The 25,439-nt window shown below is 48.3% G+C and overlaps 1 protein-coding gene and 1 long non-coding RNA gene across 4 annotated transcripts in view; one reads left to right on the top strand and one right to left on the bottom strand.

Moving 5' to 3' along the window:
• The window catches only part of PTPRA (protein tyrosine phosphatase receptor type A), a 262,183-nt gene that overhangs the window by 9,476 nt on the left and 227,268 nt on the right, over positions 1–25,439 (bottom strand). For all 3 annotated transcript variants that reach the window (XM_048846355.2, XM_048846354.2, XM_048846356.2), the window contains 13 exons: positions 24,880–24,956; positions 22,070–22,106; positions 19,645–19,742; positions 18,625–18,744; positions 16,862–17,028; positions 15,158–15,293; positions 13,572–13,721; positions 12,253–12,346; positions 6,575–6,651; positions 2,651–2,785; positions 1,991–2,116; positions 1,192–1,343; positions 410–545 (listed from right to left, as the gene is read on the bottom strand). In XM_048846355.2, coding sequence (XP_048702312.2) covers positions 410–545; positions 1,192–1,343; positions 1,991–2,116; positions 2,651–2,785; positions 6,575–6,651; positions 12,253–12,346; positions 13,572–13,721; positions 15,158–15,293; positions 16,862–17,028; positions 18,625–18,744; positions 19,645–19,742; positions 22,070–22,106; positions 24,880–24,956 — 1,505 coding nt within the window. The remainder of the gene's footprint in view (positions 1–409; positions 546–1,191; positions 1,344–1,990; positions 2,117–2,650; positions 2,786–6,574; positions 6,652–12,252; positions 12,347–13,571; positions 13,722–15,157; positions 15,294–16,861; positions 17,029–18,624; positions 18,745–19,644; positions 19,743–22,069; positions 22,107–24,879; positions 24,957–25,439) is intronic.
• LOC125635121 (uncharacterized) lies at positions 2,059–6,599 on the top strand. The gene is made up of 2 exons (XR_007356152.2): positions 2,059–2,141; positions 5,152–6,599. It is a non-coding gene; the product is annotated as an uncharacterized LOC125635121 (long non-coding RNA).

Here is a 25,439-nt window from a genome sequence, read left to right as displayed (position 1 = left end):
CATTATTCCCATCATAGATGGGCAAAAAACTGAGTCATGCAGAGGCTAGTGGCCTGCTTTTCAAAGGTGCTGAGCATCGACAGATCAGCAGAAGCTACGGATGTTTGGCACTTCTGTCTGTAAGTAACTTCCCATGGTGAAAGAGGCAGTCAGTGGCAGTGTCCGGAACAGAATCAGGTCTCCTTATTCCTAGCACCGTGCTCCCCTCCCTGTAGAACTCAGGTTGTTAGGAGGAAGGGGGTAGAGGAGAGAATCCTCCTTCTCCCCACCATTAGGATTATTTTAACTAGGGAAATTCCCACTCAGAAAACTTGGCTGAGAGGAAGGAAAGTTTGCAGGCACATCTCAACCGAGATCTATTAAGGCATGAAGGGAGCTAGGTAGTGAAGATGCAATAACTTGTGCCTACCAGTGTCTGCACCATATGTGGCCTCTGTAATCTTAAACTCTTCACTGTCTGAAAGACGTCCAGAATCCCCTCGGCTTTAACCCTTTCCAGGACAGTGCTCAGTGCACAAAAGGTTCCTGTTCTTCCTGCCCCGGCACTGGCAAAGAGACAAAAAGAAGAGCACAGAGAAAGCGATCAATACAGAGTACATTCATTTGGTTGCATGGATGCTCCTACCCAGGCAGTGGGAGGGAAATGCTGGGGAACGTGAACATCTTGAACAGTCTCCTTTGTGTTTTCTAGTTTAACTACCATTTATAGACAGTTGTTTTCATGTGAAGCATCCCATCTGACTAATTATCCATTGTTCCCTCCTCTCTTGGGCACCACCTCATGTCTGGCCAGAATTAGGTCAAACAGCTAGTCAGATGGTGAAGAAGGTTTGGACATCATGTGACATGAGCTGAGTGGTCTCAGACCAGTTCCCAATTTCTCCACATCAACTCCCACCACAAACTCAACTGTCCCTGAAATAGGAGGAAGAGACGCCAAGGACTGAATGGGGCCTGGTGACAGAATTACTCCCGGACCCCTCCAGCTCCAGGTTGAGGTACACTGGCGGGGCAGCATGAGAGAAGCTTGCACCACAGCTGTCTGTGTTGCCCCTGATCAGTGGGCTGAGGACGTCCATAACCAATCCGGTCCCTTTCACTGGCTTGCAGATCTATTGAAGTTACCCAAGACCAGAGCAATGCTGGCTCTAGGCCAACTGTGTCCAGTCCCTTGGCCTGACTGGGCTGTACCTGCAGTGCACAGTGATTGGATGGTTCCCAGACTGCTGCTGCTGTTTCTGCACAGCTGCAATGATATTGATCATTCCTTTCCCATCGCTAGGGATTCCAACTTCCGGCCAGCCATGGAAATGGAACTGTCGAATCTGCCGGCTCTTGTTTTCCTTGCAGGAGAAAAACAATGACAACTTCACTCCACTAGACCAACCTAAGTCCAGATGCGTAGCTGGAAACAGATTGTTGCAAGGGCTTGGGAAGAAAGTTAGAAGACAATGATCAGAAGGGCAGTAGCAGCAGATGCCCAATAGGACCAATGGCAGTGTGTCAGGGAGTCGGTTGGTGGGGGGTGCCCTAGGGGACAAAGTGGGGAACTGGAAACCAGGGAGGGTTTGGGAGGCCCAGGAGGGAACCAGCAGAGGAGAGAGTATGGGTTGGATGGCAGCAGGGAGGTGGGGGGCAGGAAGTGGATAACTGAGTTTCTGGTGGGGGAAGGGAGCTCCGCAGTGGGGGAGGCATGACCATAGGTCAGTGGGAGAGGAGAGGTTAACAACGGGGAAGGGGATAGGACAGCAGTGTGCAGGGAGAAGGGTGAGGAAGGAGGGAACTGGCAGTGGAGGTGTCGTTTTGGGGCAATTGTGGAAGGGTAGGGAAGCTGAGGAGGGGCTAGGGGAAAAGGGGAGAATCAGCATTTGGGACAGGGCTGCAGGAGTGAGGGGAAGCAGGGCAACTATAGACAGAACCAGGGGTTAACTACAGCAAATGCCCAGAGATCCCAGAGCTGCCTTCCATGGTGAGGGAGAGAGACTCCTACCCTGGTGTTTGTTACTAGCAGGTCCCGCACTGTGTAGCTCTCACATTCCTCCTCTTTTTTCAGCTCCATGGTGATGTCTCCATAGGACACAGAGCCATCAGAAGGCCAGTACTGGGCACATTTCTCCTGAGAAAGCATGAGAGGTGACGAGGTGAGAAACCTCCATGTGGCAGCATGAAATCCCCCCCTCTCCATCCTGGCCTGAGGGGTCTGTTACAAGGAGGCCTCAGTAGGCCAACCATGGGATCCAGAGGTTTAGAGGGGAATTAGGATGCAGCTCTCTAGCTTTGTGCATGAGTGATGTTGCTCTCCAGAAGCCAGCGCAGAGACAATAACTAGCGAGTGGCCATTTAGCTCAAGAGGTGTTTTGGGAGTGGAATGTCTTGGGTCCTTGTCCCATCTCCTCATGTCTAAAATTTGTACTGTGTCTATAAGCACGTGGATTCTTTGGGAGTAAAACCAGAGATCGGGCTGCAGCACAAGATTCACCCGAGAAGGTCGGGTGCATGTGTGTGTGTTAAATAGTTACATAATTTGGGATGTGTTGGGAACAAGCAACAAGGGGCTGTACGGTCTTGCCTTGATTTTCCCACCAGTGATGAAGGCATCATGATGTTGCTTTCCCAACAGCTGCAGAGTTAGTTAATCCCAGGCACTTACCTGGCCTCTCTCTTCCAGCTCTGTTAACATAACTATAGAGCAGGATTTCCACTCCCAGATCATCCTCCAGAAATCCTCTAGTGTGTGCTGAAGAGGGCCCTGGCTGGCAATGTATGAGTCCTTCTGGCGATAACCCTGCAATTTCAAGCCATGGTTGTTGGGGCAGCAGAACTGCATGCAGCCTGGAACTCACCCCAGTGCTGTCAGCATCTGCAGCAGCAGCTGTTCTACCTGACACAGAGCTATGCTGCCATGAACTCCCTCTCATCCACAGAGAGATTACTATCAGATGGGTGCAGAGCATACGGCAAGACAAGAAGTGTGAGGGGTTGGTGACAGTGGGCACCAGTGTGGGGAACTGGGTGGGAACTCACCGGGAGAGTCCTGTGGGTGGATCACAGGCTCCAAAGCACAGATCATATGAAACCAGTGTGTTTGGCTTGGTTTCAGGAGGAAACCGCACCAAAGCTCAGAATCTCCCATTTCTCTCCCCACACCAGCCAGAACCTGAAATCCCTTCCTGGTGACAGTTGAAAAACTTGGTTCTTGTTTGCCAAAGGCTTGTGAACTTGGCTGTCTTCTGTACAGGCAGGGAAGGGGATCAGTGCTGCAACAAACCTTTTTCCATCTCTAACTTCTATGATCCAGTTTCCTTTTCATTCAGAAGTTGGATGTTTGAACAACTTCTTGTACAAATTACTTGGTGTAGATCTTCTGCTGTGTAGCACATGGCTACACAGCAGACAGAATCACAGGAGTCAGAGACAGAAATGGCCCTTTACACCCTCCCTGCCAGTGCAGGATCAGACCTGTTTTAAATGTCCCAGGTGATGAGGCTTCCACCACAGGGAGACGGTTCCACAGGGCAATACATCACATTGCAATCTCCCCTATTATCAGGCAACCCCATCACTCTGGCTTATCCCCAGTATATCACATAAGTAGTTGCTTTCCCCTTCTGGCACTTAAACCCTTGACGTATTTGGAGGCTGCCCTTTTGTCCCATTATCCAAATGTAAAAAGTCAAGATAGCAGCAGCTCTTGCTCTGCCAAGGCTCTGCCATCACTCATCTCCACTCTATCAGCTCTGTTATGCCTCATAATTTGCTGTCTCAGTCATGCTCCATGGTGAAGACTCAGGCTACAGGCTATTACTTAGACATAGTCAAAACATTCTCCCTTCCTGGGGAGCCTGGTTTTTTAGCATTAATTCTGACCCCAAAGTAGCTTTAATTCCAATGCATCCAGCCTTCCTAGGCCCACTTTTCAGCTATGACTCATCACAGCACGTCACTGAGCTTAGGTATCCAATCACTGTGCCCCACATAGGGTGGTCCAGTAAATTAGTGACAACACAAAGGAAACAGATGATCAAGAGTCTTATACATGTTACATAAAGAGCCTTACAGCATCTCAAGCAGATGCCTCTTGTGTTGGACAGCACGTCTCCTTGCGTGGCAAAGACCCAAATTGTAAGTGGCCCACGTTGCTCATTTGGCTCTTGAAGAATTGAGAACTGTAACCCACGGTACAAAGAGCCAGACATCGGGGATCCAGCTTGCTGCACCACACAATGGCCCTACTTCTCATGTACCTTCCACTTGTGGATCTCAAACTGACTGACAAATCCTCACTAAGCCTCCCAGCCTCACTGTGAGGCGGGTTGTTCCTGTCCTCATTTTGCAGGTGGGGGAAGATTGAGGCATATAGAGGTTGACAGGAATTGGGGGGAAGGTCTGTGGTCCTGACTCGCTCAGTCCCAACAGTGGTAGGAAGAGAGCTTGGCTCCGGCAGACCCTAGGAAGGCTGCAGACGGATATGGAATGGACTGCACAGGGAACTTGGAGAATCATATTGGGATCCTCTCACTTCCTGTGGACCTACCCAGGTCTGCATGAAAGAGAACCCCACCTAGCCTCAGGGGGCTAACTGGGACACTCAAAGCCCCTATGAGCCTTGGTAGGTCTGCCAATACTTAGTGAGCTTGTCAGGGTGCTGATGAGGCTTTTGGTAGAAATGTGTCTATTACAGTGAGAAGCCTCCCCAGTGATGCGGTGACACCAAATCTGAGCTCTGTCTGCACAGTAAAGGGCTACAGACCTCGGTCTTGTCTACAAAAGAAAATGGTTCAGATTTAACTACACTGCTTTAGAAACTGATGTAGTTAAACAGCTGCTAGCCACTTCTGTGGACACTCAGATTCTAGTTTAAAAGTGTCCACACAAGGGAATGGCACCAAATTAGCTAACTCGGTGTCTAACGCAATGTAGTTAAATCAGGACCAGATCTTACTGCTTCTGTAGAGGAAAGCTCATGTCTCCAGCGAGCCTGAGATAAGTTGCGCTTGGCTCACCACAGCCAACAATCCACAGTGATGGTCCAAATTAAAAAGTTGATGTCTTTAGAAATTAGGCTTGAGTCAGCTAACTATTGGTCCTGGACACTAGCTCGCAGCCAGGGCTGCCAAATAAACTCAAGTGTTGTTCTCCTCTTCTTTGCAGTTTTTTTGTTGCTACAGAGTGGCGAAAACGTGAAACGACCAAAACATCAGAAGCCTCTTTGGACCCCGGAGAACACCCGCTTTTAGGATGTCATAATTCAGGAATCCCTTATTTGAGTCAGTTCAAATTTTGTAGAAAAATTTTACCCTGGGCCCAGACCTAATCTACCAGTTTTAACGATGATGTAGCTTTTACTGTGGATTTTAAGGAGAGGAGCAAAACCAGGCCTACACTGCAATCTACAGTATAGGTTGACAACTGCTGTTCCACAACCAAGAAACATTCCTCCTTCTGACAGTCAAAGTTTCTGTTGTTCTTTTTCATCCGAGTTTGCAGCGACAACACAAAGATGCTTAGTCATTTGGTGCGTGTCAGTCAAGCAAAGTTCAGTAGAGGCAGGAAATTGAATTCTCAACAAAGCTGCCTACACCGCATCAAGGGCTTTCTGACCTAGATTCATGACAAACAAACAGGGCTGGGACGCCAAGTGGGCTGCTTATACTGCGCTCTGTTTGAAACAGATTGAGTCAGAATATAATGACAGAGCAGCATAGCGGGACTCACCCATTATGGATGATACTCATTAGAAAATTACATTGCAGGGGGATAGATAGATCAGGGTGTTATGCATGTGACACAGTGCCTTTCCCCTCTCCGTCACTGGTTCAAATCTAGCCCAGGACAGTCATTACCAAAAATGACTTGCCTTTGGGAGCAACTGTCATCTGGGGGTCAGAGACAGGATTGGGTGTCAGAAAACCTGGGGATCCTATATCACTTACTCATTGTTGGGTGCATTGCGTGTATGAATGCTAATGTGAGGCTTCCCGTTGACATCAGCAGGACTACCTGTCAGCAAGGGCTGTGCAACTTACCCCTTGGTGAGTAGATCACTTAACCTCTGTGTCTCATTTCCTCCAGTCTGAGGATAACGAGGCTGATCTGCTTTTGTCAAGGGCTTTGAGATTGGTGTATTATGATTACATTGCATTGTCTGGTGGACGTTCAGTGGCCAAATGAAAGGAGCTTGTAGTCACTGTTCTATGCCTCGGAGACAGTTAGTCACTATCACAAGAGTCACTATCACACTTGTTGTGGGGCTCAGTGGAAGACCCAACGGGGCTGTTGAGACTGAAATCACCCTGTGATCTGTCTCTTCAGGTCATGAAGAGGCACAAGGGTGGGGCAGCATGGAAGCTCACGCGGCTTTTGCCTGAGCTGTACATGTTATTAGGAGAAACAAGGGACTCCAGTCCCCAGTCAGACTAGCACCTTCCATCAGTTCTAAATACAATAAAAAAAACCCCCAACACCCTAAAAAGGAAGCATTTAAAGACTAGGCCCATCCTGGCTATGTTTGAGGTGGAGGGTTATTGGCTGCAACCTGCCATGGTTAGAGTATGAACAGGAAACAAGAACTTACATCAATAAAGGACGCATTGACATAGTCTGTGTTCTCTTCGCCTCTCTTCACTGGAATGATCACTCGATTGAACTCATCTAAAATAGAAGCCAGACAAGCAGATTGGAGTTTTGGGGAATATTTTCAAAACACAGATACTTGCTACTCAGGCATCAACCTTCAGATGAAAGTTAATGCAGCCCCAAGGGTGCCGTCAGATTGAGACAACAGAGATGAAGGATGGCTCAGTGAACAGGGAGCTAGCCTGGGACTGGGGAGACCTCCATTCAGTTCCATGCTGTATCCCAGACTCCCTGTGTGACCCTGGGCAAGTCACTTAATTTCTCTGTACCTCAGTTCCCATCTATACACTGGAGATAACAGCATTTCTGTACCTCACAGGTGTGTGGTATGGATACATTCATTAAAGATTGTGGGAGGCTCAGATAATGCACAGTAATGGAGACCCTGGAGCTCTTGGACAGATAAATCATAGTGTTAACGACACTCTAAAGCAGAGTGAGAAACGTTTGTGCCTTGGGCAAAACTATTTAGGAACAGAGCTGGTCAGAAATTTTCACTGGAAAAAAAATGAATAGTGGTACTCAAATTCTGAATCATCAAAATTTCTCATGACCCAGAAATCTCAAATGTTGACCAGCTCTATTCCTAAACCATACTGGGAAATGGAAATCGTCCAGCATGGTCTGCCTCCTTTAGCATGAGCACAGCAAATATTCACCCTTTTGCCATCTCAGTTCAAGATAGCACTTTTCCCCAGTGACTACCATCTTAACCTCAACTTTCATTTAAAAGAATTAAGTCTTTAGCCTTCATGGTTGCAACCTGAAATGTGAATCCAGGAACCAAAGCAGTGCTGTCTACACAGCAGTTTGAACCACTCCTTTTCAGATCAATGGGGTGTTGACTCTGAAGCCCAATGATGACAATTTAAAAGTCAGAATTGCTAACTATTTCATGGATCAAAGATTGGAAGGGGAGAGATTACCAGATTATGGAATTCCAGCACAGTCTGCTAAGGATGACTTGTCATTTTGGTGTCAACAGAGGGTGGGGCTTAGGAGAGTACTAGTGTTTATTTTCTCCCAATATGAACCCTCACATATCAATATCTAGGCACTGCAGAATAATTGCTTGCAAGCACATGGAGCATGGTTCGCAGAGCCAAAATTCACATGGCCTAAATCATTAGCATTATTAATTTGTATTGCAGTAGCATCTAGGATCACGGATCAGTGCTGGACACTGCACAGGTAACTAACAAAGACAGTCCCTTGTCCCAGACAACTAATCAGATGGAATGCAACAGGTAGATAAGACCGAACAAAAATCTGCATGACGTGTTGCATGGCTCTGGCTCTTCATCTTTCTACTTCTCCACGTGGGCACCAATGATACTGCCAAGAATGACCTTGAGCCGGTCACTGCAGACTACATGGCTCTGGGAAGAAGGATAAAGGAGTTTGAGGCACAAGTCATGTTCTCTTCCATCCTCCCTGTTGAAGGAAAAGGCCCAAGTAGGGACCATCGAATTGTGGAAGTAAATGTGTGGTTGCACAGGTGGTGTTGGAGAAAGGGCTTTGGATTCTTCAACCATGGGAAGTTGTTCCAGGAAGGAGGATTGCTAGGAAGAGATGGGATCCACCTAACGAAGAGAGGGAAGAGCCATCTTCGCAGGCAGGTTTGATAACCTAGTGAGGAGGGCTTTAAACTAGGTTCGCCGCGAGATGGAGACCTAAGCCCTGAGGTAAGTGGGGAAATGGGATACTGGGAGGAAACACAAGGAGGAGGGTGCAACAGGGGAGGCCTCCTGATTCATACTGAAAAAGTAGGGCAATCAGCTAGCTATCTTAGGTGACTTTACACGAACGCAAGAAGCCTGGGAAACAAGCAGGAAGAATTGGAAGTCCTGGCACAGTCAAGGAACTACGATGTGATTGGAATTAGAGACTAGGTGGGGTAACTCACATGACTGAAGCACTGTCATGGATGGGTATAAACTGTTCAGGAAGAACAGGCGGGGGAGAAAAGGTGGAGGAGTTACACTGCATGTAAGGGAGCGGTATGATTGCTCAGAGCTCCAGCATGAAACTGGAGAAAAGCCTGTTGAGAGTCTTTGGTTTAAGTTTAAGGCGAGAGCAACAAGGGTGATGTTGTGGTGGGCATCTGCTATAGACTACCAGACCAGGAGGATGAGGTAGACGAGGCTTTCTTCGGACAACCAAGAGAAGTTTCCAGATCTCAGGCCCTGGTTCTCATGGGGGACTTCAATCATGCTGACATCTGCTGGGAGAGTAATACAGTAGTGCACAGACAATCCAGGAAGCTTTCGGAGAGTGTTGGGGACAACTTCCTGGGATGGGATGGAACCAACTAGGGGCTGTGCTCTGCTTGACCTGCTACTCACAAACAGGGAAGAATTGGTAGGGGAAGTAGCAGTGGGTGGCAACCTGGGCAGCAGTGACCATGAGATGGTCAAGTTCAGGATCGTGTCAAAAGAAAGAAAGGAGAGCAGCAGAATAAGGACCCTGGACTTTAGAAAAGCAGACTTTGACTCCCTCAGGGAACTGATGGGCAGGATCTCCTGGGAGGCTAATATGAGGGGGAAAGGAGTCCAGAAGAACTGGCTGTATTTTAAAGAAGCCTTATTGAGGGCGCAGGAACAAACCATCCTTATGTGCAGAAAGAATAGCAAATATGGCAGGCAACCAGCTTGTCTTAACAGAGAAATCTTCGGTGAGCTTAAACACAAAAAGGAAGCTTACAAGAAGTGGAAACTTGGACAGATGACTAGGAAGGAGTATAAAGATATTGCTCGAGCATGCAGGGGTGTAATCAGGAAGGCCAAAGCACAATTGGAGTTGCAGCTAACAAGGGATGTGAAGGGTAACACAAAGGGTTTCTATGGGTATTGTAACAAGAAGGTGGTCAGGGAAAGTGTGGGACCCTTACTGAATGGGGGAGGCAACCTAGTGACAGTTGATGTGGAAAAAGCTGAAGTACTCAATGCTTTTTTTGCCTTGGTCTTCACAACAAAATCAGCTCCCAGATTGCTACACTGGGAAGCACAGTATGGAGAGGAGGTGAGCAGCCCGTAGTGGTGAAAGAACAGGTTAAGGACTAGATAGAAAAGAAAAGTTAAAGTATGGATTGGATGAATGGACAATAAGGGGGATAGAAAGCTGGCTAGATTGTTGGGCTCAACGGGTAGTGATCAATGGCTCAATGTCTAGTTGGCAGCTGGTATCAAGCGGAGTGCTCCAGGGATCAGTCCTGGGGACGGTTTTGTTCAACATCTTCATCAGTGATCTGGACGATGGGATAAATTGCAGCCTCAGCAAGTTCACAGTTGACACTAAGCTGGAGGGAGAGGTAGATACACAGGAGGGTATGGATAGGGTCCAGAGTGACCTAGACAAATTGGAGGATTGGGCCAAAAGAAATCTGATGAGGTTCAACAGGACAAGTGCAGAATCTGCAGTTAGGACAGAAGTATCACATGCACTGATACAGGCTGTGGACCGACTGACTAAGCGGCAGTTCTGCAGAAAAGGATCTGGGGATTACAGTGGACGAGAAGCTGGATATGAGTCAACAGCGTGCCCTTGTTGCCAAGAAGGCTAATGGCATACTGGCCTGCATTAGTAGGAGCATTGCCAGCAGATTGAGGGAAGTGATTGCTCCCCCTCTATTTGGCACTGGTGAGGCCACATCTGGAGTATTGCATCCAGTTTTGAGCCCCCCACTACAGAAAGGATGTGGACAAATTGGAAAGAGTCCAGCAGAATGAAAATGATTAGGGGGCTGGGGCACACGACTCCTGAGGAGAGACTGAGGGAACTGGGATTATTTAAATCTGCAGAAGAGAAGAGTGAGGGGGCATTTGATAGCAGCCTTCAACTACCTGAAGCGGGGTTCCAAAGAGGATGGAGCTAGGCTGTTCTCAGTGGTGGCAGATGACAGAACAAGGAGCAATGGTCTCAAGTTGCAGTGGGGGAGGTCTAGGTTGGTTCACTAGGAGGGTGGTGAAGCACTGGAATGGGTTACCTAGGGAAGTGGTGGAATCTCCATCCTTAGAGGATTTTAAGGCCCGGCTTGACAAAGCCCTGGCTGGGATGATTTAGTTCTTCCTGCTTTGAGCAGTGGGTTGGACTAGATGACGTCCTGAGGTCTCTTCCAACCCTAAACTTCTATGATCTCCTGGGCAGGCTACTTTGTACTATGCAGTGAGTCACCTCTTCTAGTCTGCATGCCACTGCCCAGCTTCTCACAAACACCAAGAAACATGAGCACATGGCCTGCCACAGAGTGAACTGGCCCTAACAGCCAGGCTTCGCCTGTCTCCCCAGGTGGAGGGAATGAATACAGAGGTCAAATGATTGAAGCATATGACTCAGAACCAGTTATACTAAAAGATGTAAAAGGCTGCTTGAGCTCAGTGAGGGAGAGTTTGAAGAGAGACTCAAAGGAGCAGAAGAGCTGCTCTGTACAGAGTTACAGGCCCCTTAGCTTCCAGGCAAGGGGCCAGGGGGCTGGAGAGTGGGGAGCCAGCCTGCAAGAGGAAAGCCTTGGCAGGTACATGTCTAAGCCTTTTACCAAGGGTGTGAGCCAGCTAGGAAGGCTAGGGCAAGTTTTCAACTTTTTTATTAAACCAGACTCCCAAAAGGGGACAGTTATTGAGAAAGCACTTGCAGTGTGAAGTTTTCTAAACTGGAGAAGAGGAAACAGTGTGCCCTTGTTGCCAAGAAGGCATTTTGGGATGTATAAGTAGGGGCATAGCGAACAAATCGAGGGACGTGATCGTCCCCCTCTATTCGACATTGGTGAGGCCTCATCTGGAGTACTGTGTCCAGTTTTGGGCCCCACACTACAAGAAGGATGTGGATAAATTGGAGAAAGTCCAGCGAAGGGCAACAAAAATGATTAGGGGTCTGGAACACATGACTTATGAGGAGAGGCTGAGGGAACTGGGATTGTTTAGTCTGCAGAAGACAAGAATGAGGGGGGATTTGATAGCTGCTTTCAGCCACCTGAGAGGTGGTTCCAGAGAGGATGGTTCTAGACTATTCTCAGTGGTAGAAGAGGACAGGACAAGGAGTAATGGTCTCAAGTTGCAGAGGGGGAGGTTTAGGTTGGATATTAGGAAAAACTTTTTCACTAGGAGGGTGGTGAAACACTGGAATGCGTTACCTAGGGAGGTGGTAGAATCTCCTTCCTTAGAAGTTTTTAAGGTCAGGCTTGACAAAGCCCTGGCTGGGATGATTTAATTGGGGATTGGTCCTGCTTTGAGCAGGGGGTTGGACTAGATGACCTCCTGAGGTCCCTTCCAACCCTGATATTCTATGATTCTATGAAACTGAGGCAAGGACAGGGCCCAAATCCAGACTGGGTAAGCCCAGCTACAGCCTCAATGCTCAGATGCCTCCACTGGCTCCCCATTCATTTCAGGATTCACTTCAAATTTACCTCATTTGTTTTAAAAGTCTTATGCTCACCACTCTGCTCCCTCCACTCACAGTGGCTAGTCCCCATCCCCTTCACAAACTACTGTTGGTGCAAGAGCCACCTCCTCTGCAGCTGCTGCTGCCTTTTGTCCTCCCAAATGATTCACCCTCTATATTTATCCATTTGTTCCCTGAGTGTGTCTTTGCCCTGGGCAGGATGGAAGAAAAACTCACATGGAATTATTTGAAGCACCCTGTTTTTCTTCATATTTGCCGGCAAGTTGCCTGTTCTCATCTTGTCATTCTGGATTTTGATTGAAGTTAGTTTCTGCAGGGGGGACAATAAAATCAACCTACAACTTTCAAATGACCAAAAGCCAAGACCATAACAGTCAAAATGCCCCACACCAGTCCAAGCCAATCGCCCCAAGCCTGCCCAGGCCCCGTGCCAATCTAAGCCAACTGCCAAGTCTGAATGAGTTGCCTTGAGCCAGCAGTTCCCAGCCACTGGGATATGCACCAGAATAAGGAGTTCACGCTTTCACCACTGTCACGCTAGACCATCCCTCCCCTCCTTTAAATAATGAGCCTTGATGTGGGTCTCTGCATGATGCCACTGCCTGTGTCTCATTGTATGCAGCTGTGCACACTATATTCTGCAATCATAGAATATTAAGGTTGGAAGAGACCTCAGGAGGTCATCTAGTCCAATCCCCTGCTCAAAGCAGGACAAACCGCAACTAAACTAATGGAGCTGTCAGATCTACGACTCCCTTCTGTACTCTCACAAGGATGGTCAGGAGACCTGGCTCAATTCCTGGCTCTGCCAAAGATTCCCAATGTGGCCTTAGGCCAGTCACTTCATCTCTGTGTGCCCCAGTGACCCATCTATCAGATAGGGATATTAACAGTTCCCTACTGCTGATCTCTGCAAGACAGAGACACTACAGTGATGGGGGCCATAAAACTGGCTAGACAGAGAACACACTCTACTTTATCAAGTCCCCAGCCCTGTCTCCTCCTGTCAAATTCTGGTTGTTGAGCTGGGAACTAGCAGTGGGAAAGCAGGGGGCACAAGGAGCTCATGTCAAGAATCAGAGAGTGTTTTGGCTTGAAAAAGGACTCCTTCCGGTCAGGAGTCCCAGGCCACACTTCTCAGCTGACGGCTGCTTTCCCTAATCTTTGGGCTGGCATTCCCCTACGGGACTCCTCCAAACCCTCAAACCAGCTGGCTTCCAGGTGTCACTTACAGAGAAACTGCACTGGTTACTACAAACACACTCCAGCAAAACGTTCCTGCTGGGGAAAGGGCCTTGGAACTAAGGGCCCCCTTTTATTCGATATTTAAGGAACAAACAGATCATCCAACCTCTTCGTGCCAGTGGAGGGGCTGTTCCCTCTGCAGGCACTGCCTAGTATTTTGTAGAGTCTGGCTGTCACTCTGCCTGGAGAACCTGCTGTCTCAGGATGGGATTGGATGCAACTTTCATGAGTCACTTGTCCTGGTCTCTCTTTGCAAGGGCACTGAGCCAGCATGGTTTTGACAAACCCACCTTGAACTCCTCCTCTAACCCGTTGCTGCTGGTCCCGGGTACTTTGTTGTAGATTTTCTGGAGATGGCTCTCTAGTGAGGTCACTTCTAGCTCTGTGTCTCCATACAGATAGTGCTCCAGAAGTGCTTGGTATATAAACACATATTGCATCTGAAAGGGAAGCGTGAAGTTACAGGGAGAGAGAGCAGCTTCCATACCATGCTCTGAACCCATTCAGCTCCCTGTCTTTCAGCTGAGTGCAATCTAGGAGAGCGTGTGTGGGAAGGGTGGAAGCCCAAAGTCCAGGCACCAACATCAGCACAACCACTGAGCAAATTGGACACATTAAAGTCAATGGTAACTTTCCCCCCATCTGGGAGAGGATCAAACTCTTATAACATGTTCTCAGTGACCAGCTACAGAGCGGGGCCATGGGCTGGCAGATCAGGAGATGCTCATGGCTGAAGAAAACAGGGTGGGGGAACAAGGGCAGACCTAGGATGCATGGAACAATGAAGAGTGGCTCAGAGAGGAAGCTGCCTGGAGAGGACTGGTGTTCACATGCTTCCCCTGTCCATGGAGAGTGGGAAAGGCCACATGCTCTGTTTAAATGGCTGAGCATGGCTGCTGCTACTGAATGTCCAGAGCTGGACTCCCAAACACTGATGCATCCCAAATCAGAGGCTACTTTTTAGAACATTGGCCTTGTCCTCACTGTGCCTCAGTGTCACTGTTTGTAAAATGGGGATGGTGATACCTGCCTGCCACACAGGCTTAGTTAAGGTTTGCGAAGGGCGTGGGAAGCTTTGCATGAAGGGTGCTATAGAACAGCGGTGTGCAAACTGTGGGGCGTGCCCCCTATGGGGGCGCAGAGGGATGTTTGGGAGGCCAAGCAGCAAAGTCGGGCGGTTCATGCTAGCACCCACAAGGGGCATGGAGGAAGCACCTCAGCAGGCCACCCTGCCTGTGGGTCAGTATGCTGCACCTAGTTCTGCTCCCAGCAGCCTCCACCCCCAGAGACGTGCCTTCCCCCAACCTGAAAACCCGAAGGGGGAGGGGCAGGTACTGGCCCTGCCCTAGCAGTGCAGCCTGGCTGCAAGATAGAAGCAGCCTGCTGCTGAAGAAGCCTTGGCTGTATAGTAATGGGTGTGTGTGTGTGTGTGTGTGTACGTGTACGCCTTGGCTGTGTAGTAATGGGTGTGTGTACGTGTACGCCTTGGCTGTGTGTGTGTGTACACACACGGACAGATTCCATTACTGGTAAGGGGGACATAACTGGAAAAGTGTGTGCACCACTGCTACAGAGGGCAAAGTGTTATCAGCCACGCTCCAGTAATGGGTGGAAGCTGGAAAGTACTGTGGTCTGGAGGAATGAATGGAGGTTCTGGGAGTCAGTAGATCTGTCTCTTACTTCTGTGCATCCTTGGGCAAATCAGCTCACCTGTCTGTGCCTCAGTGCCCTTTCTGTAAAATGGAGGTGAGACTGACCCACCTCACAGGGGTGCTGCAACTGATTAGCTGCTGTCTGCAGTGTCCTGAGTGTGGGAAGTGCTATGTAAGTGCCCAGAGTCACAGAGCCCCTCTCCAGCCCCTTGGAGTGGACTTACATCGGTCTGTACCATCTGGCAGCGCTGAGCCCGGATCCGGCTCACAAAACCGTACACATCCACCTTCCTCTCTGCATGCATCATGTCCAGCATGGCATCAATGACGATAAAAGTGCCTGTGCGTCCTACCCCGGCGCTGTAACACCAGAGGAACAAGCAGTCAGTGCAGCTGGCATTGGAGTATGGCCCGTTCCACTGCCCCATGCCTGCTCAGGGAAGGTTAGCTGCTGCACAAAGCAACAGAAAGAGCCAAGAGGCTACAACAACTCACCCTAGACAGCAGGCAGCTCAATCCACTCCAGACAAGAAAGAAGAAGGGAGCTCGAACTTGTACCCAACTACAACAGGGGCTATTCTAGGGTCCAAAGGCTACAGCTGAGACAGACATTTCTAGACTCCAACAATCCCACCCCCTGGGACCCAGAGTGCATGAGAGCACAGAGCAGGCCACAGTGAACCCCGGAGTCGATTCAGACTGGTAGCGTCTTGAAGTCCTGCCTGTGGATGTTGCCTGGCTGTCCTCTGCCCCCAGCTTCCTTCCAGCCTGCCCTCTCCCCTACAGGGGTAGGCCCATGGCAGCCAGTCACTCTGACAGGCCAGAGCCCAGCTCCATCGCTCCTCTCTCTGGCTCTGTCCATGCTTTGGGTTCCTGTGCTCAGTGCTCAGCTCTCAATGTATCAAGGGAGAGATGAGCCCAAGGGAAGGTCAGACTTGTGAGAACTTTTCATGGAAGAGTATGTAGAGCTGAAGAGGCTCAGGGTGGATCCTCGCACTAGTTCCAACACGTTTGAGTCTTGTCAGGGAGCCTGAGGGAGACGCATGGAGTACCATGCCCTAGTGTGTGGGGGTGTGTGTGTGTGTGTGCGCGTCCTGCAAGAGGGATTTGCCCAACGTCCTCAGTCACATCATCTCTAGCTCACCCTGTTACACCGGCTGCCACACTCCTCTCTAGAGGTGGCTGCATATCAGTTCCGCTGGGTCTTTATAGTTTGTGAAGGGTAAAGGGGCTACAGAAGTGAACAGCATTACAGACAGCATTGTCTCATGGCCAGAGCAGGGGAATGTGAGTCAGGAGAGCTGGGTCCAATTGCTGGTTCTGCCACTCACTTGCCACCATGACCCTGAGCAAGTCAAAGTGCCTGGCTGGCTCCCACCCTCCCTGGCAGTGCTCGAGAACAGGAGGATGTGGAAGCTATATATCAAATATGGTGGATATTACCCCAGGCAAGCTCTGCAGCTTTTGTTATTCCAGGTAGAGAGAGAGCCTGGAGCTCCTTGCTTTGCCTGGGATCCACTCCAGTAAGGGTTAAAGCCCAAATCTCAAATGCAGGATGCTGGAATGTTATAGCCTGCTGTGATGTTACCCCCGGTGGCTGTGTCCACAGAGCAGCCAAGTGAGCTGTTACTACTACTCCTGCTAGCCACAGGCCATCTTCTTTGGTCACATGGCTCACGCGAGGCCTGTGCTTTTGGAGGTGAAAGGGCAGGGCTCTAGTCCCAGCTCCCCGTGCATGTGATTTATGCATAACTATGGCTGTTGCTTGCACTCATGCAGTGAATCCAGGACCCCCTCTGTCTGCCCCTGGCAACCTTCTGCAGGAGATAGAACAGGTTTCTCTGGATAACCCCCGAGAGCTGTCAGGCAGAGATACATGGAGGAGGGAGGGAGGGAGGGCTCTCTGGGAGATGTGGCCCTGGACTCACCTGCAGTGAACGACTATCGCTCCTGCATACTGGGGGTTACACATCTTCACCTTCTTCAGGAACTTCAGCATCCCAATAGGGGTGAAGGGGACCCCAAAGTCAGGCCAACTGGTGAAGTGGAACTGGGTCACCAGGCGCTGAGGCTTTTTGTTTGTGACATCACCTACCTGTGGGGAGAGCACACGCCTTGGTTACTGTCAGACACTCAGCTTCATTACCTTCCCCCCAGGGACCGAGAGCAGAGAGGAGCTTCCAGTCCAGGGTTCAGGCAACCCTAAAGTTCAGTGGGGTTGGAACTGGTTTTGGGATTCAGGGTTGGTTCTAAAGGCCTGATGGCTGAAAATCAAGTGTTGCACCCTACTAATGCCCCAAACTCCAAGGCTATGAAATCTCAAGGAACTGCTCAGCTTATATCTCAGTGTTTCTAAAATCCTAGGACCAGAGTCTCAGCTGCACTGAAGTCAGTGGAGGTAGGCCAATCTCTTCTAGCTGAGGCTGTCTCTCCTGGTGTTTACTGAGGAAGGGGGCAGAAACTAGATGGGCCCCACAATTCCTCTAAGGCGTTTTGGAGCCTGCAGTTTTCCTGTAGTGCATTCTCAATAAGGTGGTGCCAATGGAGACTTCAAACGCAGAGCACAACATCTGGGGTGGTCAGGAATCCTGCTGACTGCTTGGCTACCACCCCAGGAATTTCACTTTGTGTTTCAAGCTGAATCAAACCAGGTCAAAGGTGCTGCGTTTCACTCCTACACAACCTGAAGGCACAGAGTGACCCAGTATTCTCCAGAGTGGCTCACTTAGCAGGACTTAAGATTCATAATGGGGCACATTTTCACTGTTCCAATTCCACTGTAAATGTTTCACACCGCTCTCCTGTTAACATCTGTCCTAACTGTATAAAGGGTAGAGAGGCGCCAAGCACAGAAAGGATGAGCCTGTGGTCAGTGCACTGGACTGGGACTCAGGAGATCCAAGATCAATTCCCAGCTCTGCCACAGACTGCTTGTGTGACACTGGACAAGTTACTTACTTTCTGTGCCTCAGTGCCCCATAATAGCACTGCCCTGCCCCACTGGGGGATTGTGAACATAAACTCCATTAATGATCATGAGGTGTTCAGATTCTATAGTAAGTGAGGCCATAAAAATAGAGGGAAAAAATAACTGCAGCTTTGGATTCCATCTCAGCTCCTGAGATGTCTGACATTTTGCTAAGCGCACATAGTTACATGCTCCGTAACAAGAGAGTGAGGGCCTAGGTGCAAAAATACACAAACAAGTGCATGACTGTAGCAGTGTGTACACACTGGGAAACTGCATGCACAAGAGCAACACTGGCCCATCCTCAGATCCTCAGCTGGTGTAAATCTGTATATCTCCAATGGCTCCAACAGAGTGATGCAGATTTACACCAGCTGAGGAGGTGGCCTTAAATAACTAAGCTGAGTTAAGTGCAAAAAGCTATGGTGAAAACGGAGTGAGGACTCTAGTTATGTCACTCTCAAAACTCAGGGCACAATTAATAACACAGGAAGTGTATAATTTTTACCATGACCATGTCCTTCAAAGAGGCACACAAAGCGTCCCAACCTGCCGATCCTGAGCGAGAACATGTCCCTAGGGGACATTGTGAAAGTTTGGGGCTTTGTAGTGAGTCAGACAATCCTCGCTACAGGCAGGAGCACCTTAATTCTTTCCTGCTTTCTGTGATGGAAAGCAGTGAGGGTAGTGGGGAAGCGAAGGGGAGGAAGTGAACCATGGTACCTGTTGAATGCAGAACTTTCGCACTGTGTAGTCAACCAAGACAGTCACATCCTCCACAGACACCCGGATGTTTCCATAAGTCCAGCAGCCCTGATCTGGCCAGTATTGAGCACATTTGCACTGGAGAGAAATGACACAAAAGCAAGGCAAGGAATTATTTCAGGGAAGTTCTCTGGCCTCTGTTATACAAGAGGTCAGACTAGAGGATCATAGTGGTCCCTTCTGGTCTTGGAATCTATGAAAGCCCAGTGTCTAGAGACCCAAGGATGAGCCTAGTAAAAATACCTGGGAATTGCCATCTTGGATTAGACCAATTCCCCAGGGAGCCCAGCAGTGACACTGCAATAACACAGTGTGGAACTGGACCCTATGAGTTTACAGCTGAATTGTAACAAAAATAAACACACTGGATCAGATCCTTAGCTGGTGTAAATTGGCTCTAATGAAGTCAATGGAGTTATACTGTTTTACACCAGCTGAAGATCTGGTCCCCTATCCTGTTCCTGTTGAAGACAAGGGAAGTTTGGCCAACAGCTTCAATGGGAGCAGAGAAGGCCCTGACTGTTTGCTTCCTTGTGTGTGGAGTGCATGTTTGTCACATCTGTTAAGGGCAGGGGAGCTATGGGGAAATCTGCAGAATCTCATGTATGAGTTATACTTGCAGACCCCAACACATGGATAACCCAAGCTAATGTGCAACTCTTTGTCCCTCTCTAGTGGCTGGGTCATATATATAAGTGTAAAAGTTTACTACTGTCTGCAGGCTAATGGATGGGGTCTTTTAGTGCAAGCAGTAGAGGCTTATGCTTTTAGATCCAGAAGTCCCATGTTCAATCTCACAGACAGCCCTTCTAGTGGCTTTGTTTCCATGGGCACCTACAAGTGAAGTAACCGCTTGCCTAGCTGCCCAGTTTTCATGTGCTTGTCCAGGGTGTGGCAAGCCCAGGAATTCCCCAGGCCTCCATTCACCATCACAGCAGGGTAAATGTGTCCATGTGAGTAGTATTCCCTGACATTCACCTCTTTTCTCTCTTTCAGGTTAGTCACCATGACTATTGTTGCTGTGTTCTGCTCCCAAATCATTCTCCAGAAATCATTCACTGTTTCTTCTTTTGGTCCTAAAAAGACAAAGACCAAACACAGGTATTACGCACTGGAAGGGAACGTCATCCAGCCAGTGCCAGATTTTCTCCTAGTAAAAACCAACAGGGAGAGGCACATACAGAGTTGGTAATGACTGTGCAGCAATGTAATAGGTTTTCCACTTTTTCCCACTAAGTGGCAGCAAAGGGCATTCAAATTCCTCTAATATATTGCTGTATTTTTAAAAGGGATTGGATACATTTTATGACCAGTAATTACATTTGTAGCAATGCAAGCTAAGATAAATGTGAGGGGGAAACTGAGGCACAGATCAATGAAATGACTTGCCCAAGGTCACAAAGGGAATCTGTGGCAGAGCCAGAAACAAAACCTAGGAATCCTGATCACCAGTCCTGTGCTTTAACTGCAAGATCTTCCCTAAATTTGATCCTCATTAGTAGAGCCCTGCGCCAATACAAAATTTATATCTGCATCCGATCTGCAAAAATGGTCCACGGATGTGGATATCTGCGGCTATAAAGCGGATATGTGCAGATTTGCAGGGCTCTCTCATAAGAGTCATTACTGACTGCCCACCAGACAAGCTGCTGAACTGTACCTAAACATCATGACCCAAACTCCAGGCTATGGCTGGGCAACACACAGCACAGGCTTTGCCATCTCTTATGCTGGGCTGGCTGAATGGCAGGCCCATCCTCTAACATTACTTAGCTGTAAGACTGCTCCAAGTTACAACAGTTGCCACCGGCCCATGGGGTTGTTACAGCAAGTGGTGATCAGCAGCTTGTAAGGAAGCCCCTTATGCCAGTAGCAGGGATAAAGGGCGATGGGTAGGGTAGGAGCTGCGACACACACTACACCACCAGAGCTGCCTCCTTTACTGGCATGATCCTCCCATGGCTTTAGGGCCACAGTCTGCTGGGCACGCAGCAAAGTGGTTAGTACCACATACAATGCTGCAAATCCACCAGTGCCAAGGAGGTACAGATGGTGCACAACCCCGCTCTAGAGTGGCTTGTGGGGGTGGAAGACCAGCAGGGTTTGGCAAGATTTGAGAAACTAGCCCACCTGTTAGTCTCCAGCACTCCTCCCCCTGTCATGAAGGAAAAGTCTCGCCATAGTGAATGTTGCAACTAAGTTTTTCTCTGTTGATACACTATTGTCTACTGATGTACAAAAGGAGTGGAGATTAGACCAAATAAGCCTGAAACTGTCTTCACATCAGAGGATTCCTGTGTTTTTATTATGAGATTTAACTGAGATTCCAACAGTTTACACCAGAAAGGGTTACAGGCCTATATGAATCACAACAGCCAGGCAGTTACACTAGCAGGGACATGGGATTGTAAGTACTGTGACAGGGTCAGGCCAGATGGCTACAGGAGAGTGATAGAAGGCAGCTATATTAGCCCCAGGTTAAGTAGGTCCCTTTTCCCTGGGTAAAGTGACAGGGAAGGTTCTAGAACAATTAGAAACTTTCTGGAAACAATTAAGGCAGACAGGCTGATTAGAACACCTGCAGCCAATCAAGAAGCTGCTAGAATCAATTAAGGCAGACTAATCAGGGTACCTGGGTTTAAAAAGGAGCTCACTTCAGTTTGTGATGTGCATGCAAGGAGCTGGGAGCGAGAAGGCGTACTACTGGAAGACTGAGAAGTACAAGCATTATCAGTCACCAGGAGGGAGGTCCTGTGGTGAGAATAAAGAAGGTGTTGGGAGGAGGCCATGGGGAAGTAGCCCAGGGAGTTGTAGCTGTCACGCAGTTGTTACAGGAGCCACTGTAGACAGCTGCAATCCACAGGGCCCTAGGCTGGAAACCGGAGTAGAGGGCAGGCCCGGGTTCCCCCAATCCCTCCATCCCCCACAACTCCCTACTTGATACCGGAGGAGCTGAGCTGTGGGTTCACGAAAACGGCCAAATTGAGGGCTGCCATGAATCTCCAAGGCGAGCAAATCTGCCAATAAGTGCAAGACCCACAAAGGTGGAGGAGGAACTTTGTCACAGTACCCATGATCCTCATACTTCAGGGCACAAGGTGACCACCAGCTGAGGTCAAGAAGGGACTTTCTTGACTTCCTCCCTAAGATCCAGTACTGCAGAGATAGGTTCCTGGAGTTCAATACCTTCCTTTGACACATCCAGCACTGAACTTGTACATGGGCTTACAATCTGTCCATACTATAGCATTTCCTACATTTCCATCTCAGACTCCCTGGATTTTGACCAAGATGATGGATCCAGGGCTGTTGAGCCACAGGTAAAATTTCACAATTTCATAGATCAGGGAAGAATTACCCCATCAGCTTGATGCTGTCTTGACACAGTAACTAGAGATTTTACCTTGTGCAGCAATAAACTTGTTTTTTTCTTGGTACCCCTGCAGAGACACAAAACGAGAAAGGAACATCACAATGAAAGAACAGCCCTCCTCCAAGACAAAGCTGGGTGCATCTCAGCCTCCCTCTAGCACTGTGCCCTGTGTTCACATCAGCAAACATACAAGGATGCCCTTCACTGTGCATTTTGAGAGCACACAGCATCGCGCTCTCAACTCTGCTGACCCTTGTATTAGTGCTGCAGAGTGACCTGTTTATCCTAGCTCTCAGAGTTGAAGAAAATCTTTCCCCATTAGCAGCAATCACAATGCAGTTTCAGTTGCATACGGTGCTCTTCATTTTCTTCTCATCCAGCTGTAAGCTGTTAAAAAGCAGTTAATGTGTTGCACCCCAGAGATGGCTACAGTCCCATGGTGGGTGAAGTGATCCATATTTATAATGCAAAAACTTTCATCTTGAAGGATCCTATAGCATTTTACAAACTCTCTCTCCCCTAACCTAATCTCTCCTAAAATTGCAAACTAAACTGGGAATCCTTTGGGATGACAAGTGGTATTACAAACATTATATATTATTCCACCAGTAGATGGTGCTAGGCTTTATACGTGGAATGGGTCAGCAGCTGGAAGTGCTCTGTTATAGCAGCCTGTTGCTGGGTGTGCTTCTAGCAGAAAGTGCAGAGAAAGGCTTTTGGAATCCCTGACCCCATGCATAAGCAGACGTGCTAAGAATGCAGTACAGCAGAGTGTACGGGAGACCAAGAATCATGACATGTTACCAAGTGGTTAATAAACTGAGCTGACATTCACTTACTCCATTGCTGACCTGCCCACTCTTCCAACAACCAGTCCAATTCCCAAACCCATCAGCATGGGCCCAGCAGGCTCTGGTTGGAGAAATGGTGCCCGAGCCAGGCAAGGACCATGACCAGAGGATCCCCTCCCTGAAGGAAGCACAGTCTGGCCTTGTATGATCCGGGAAGTCATTGAATTTGCCCATCAAATGGCCTGAAATAAGTAATTTCCCCCAAAGCACAGGCATAGTGATATGTGATAACCTCAGAGCTGAGCTCAGATACCACAGTCTGAGCACCACTCAGCGCCCATACAAGTCAGCAGATACCCTACAGGCTCCTGGCTAGAGTGTTTAAAGGGTTCTTTGCTTTTCTTGTTGATGCCAATTTGTATTTTGGAGAGAATAAAATGGATTTCATGTTTTGAAAACCATTCCTGCATCGCCTTGCTTTTCTTTTGGTGCATTAATACTCCATTTAAAATACGTGGAGTACATATTGCTCCTCTTAGTAGTTATTATTGCTACTATTAATTATCTGCATTACGTTAGCACCAATAGGTCCCAAATGATTTGGGGCTCTGTTGGGCTAGGTGCTGTACATTTACATTGTAAAACAGTCGCTTCCCTGAAAAATCTACCATCTAGACACACAAACAGTGGGAGAAAATAAAGTATTGTTATTTCCATTATACAGATGGGAAACTGAGGCACATATTAAATGACTTGCTCACGGTCACATAGGAAGTCAGTGGCAGAGAGAGCAATTGAACCCAAATCTCCTGAGTCCCAGGCCAGTGTCCTACCCACAAGATCATCCCTCTTCTCTCTAGTAACACTCATTTGTGCAATGATTATGCTTTATTGTTTATTTAAAGGGAAACTGAGCTCTGGGAGTAACTCGATAGACAGGACTCTGGATTAACTGCTCACTCAATGACCTGTCACAGAAAGGGAAGCATTTCATGCATCAAAACATATATGTTAAGGAAATGGGGCTGCAAACTCAACCTGACATCTGAAAATCAAGCTATGTTTTTTCTACCCACATCACCATGTTTCACTAGCAAAAGCCATGATCTCCTTATCCCATCTGAGTCAACAGCAAAACTTCCATTGACTCTAATGGGAGCAGAGCAGGCCCAAAGGTGCTGTAAGCAGAATTTAGCTGGCCAGCTGGTTGGTTTTTCATGCACTTTGTTCCCGATCCGGCAAGCCCTTTGGCTGCATGGCTTCCCCTGGCTACAAAGGGAGCTCTGAACATGGAGGGATTGCACGACTGGGTCCTCAGTAATTTATAGATTTTAAATGCCAGATGAGACCATGAGATCATCTAGTCTGACTTCCTGAATAACACAGGCCAGAGAACTTCACTCATTTACCTCTGCACTGAGCCCAGTAATTGGTTGCTTGACTAAATCGTGTCTTTCAGAAAGGCATACAGTCTTGATTTGAAGACATCAAAAGATGGAGAATCCACCACTTCCCCGGGGAGTTTGTTCCAATGGTTGATCACCTTCACTTAAAATTTGTCTTTCAACCAGGGATGACTACAAAGCCCTTTCCAAACATTAAAGCTAAGCTCCACAACATCGCAGTGAGTTAGGTGTTATCGATGGGGAAACAAAGGCACAGAGAGACGTGACCAAGGTCACACAGCAGATTAGCAGCAGAGCAAGGAACAGCGGTGTTGGCTCTCAGCCCCTTGCTCTAAGACCACATTCCCTTTGTGGATGTATGAGGCAGAACAGAACACAGCTCCCTCTCCCATAGCTGTATGGACGCTACAGCACTGACAACACCATCACAACGCTTGGCCAGTGAACTAAGCAGACATGAGTCAGAGAGGAAGAGAGAGAGGCAGTACCAAGGGGCCATTTCTTAGCAGTCCCTTTCCCGACTATAACCACACTCCACGTAAGGCACATGCCTAATGGCTAGCCTCACTCCAAGTGAAACAGGCCATCACAGGACCAGGTACCCTTCAAACCAATCAGTAACAAAGTCCATGCCAGAACTTACATTAATGAAGGAGGCGTTAATGTAATCAGAATCCGGGACACCTTCGATGGGAGTCAGATGAACCCTGGAATGATCATCTAGAGAAAAATCAAAACTATGCATTAAAAACTAAATAGATGTTAATGAACTTCTATATCCAGGGGAAGCTGATTATCTAATTGGTGCTTCAGGTAGAGGAAGCCTTTGGCTGGATAGGTTCCCAAGGTTTCACTTCACTACATTTGTTGAAAGCTTTATGCACTGAAATCATCATGTACTTAAGCCTAGAGATGTGATAAATTCTGCAGAGCGTATAAATTCAAGAGGGTTCCATGCCCAGTGCTCATCCAACCCTCAACCATGCAAATACATTGTCTCTCTTCAGTTACATTCAGGCAATTGAGAGTTCTTGGCCTCCTGTCCAGTTTAATTTTGTATCTTCCTCAGCCTCCCACCATGACCTGTGCTCTAGCTATTGCCTATGGTGTACACCTGCATCCTTCCAGACTATAAATTGAGCAGTTTAGCATGTGTTAAAAGGCAGTTGGCCTGGTCTACACTAGACTTTTCAAATGTGTTAG

This window comes from Caretta caretta, chromosome 4, assembly GCF_965140235.1.
Source record: "Caretta caretta isolate rCarCar2 chromosome 4, rCarCar1.hap1, whole genome shotgun sequence".
In the NCBI taxonomy this organism is placed as follows: Eukaryota; Metazoa; Chordata; order Testudines; family Cheloniidae; genus Caretta; species Caretta caretta.
This window is presented reverse-complemented; position numbering and strand designations above follow the sequence as displayed.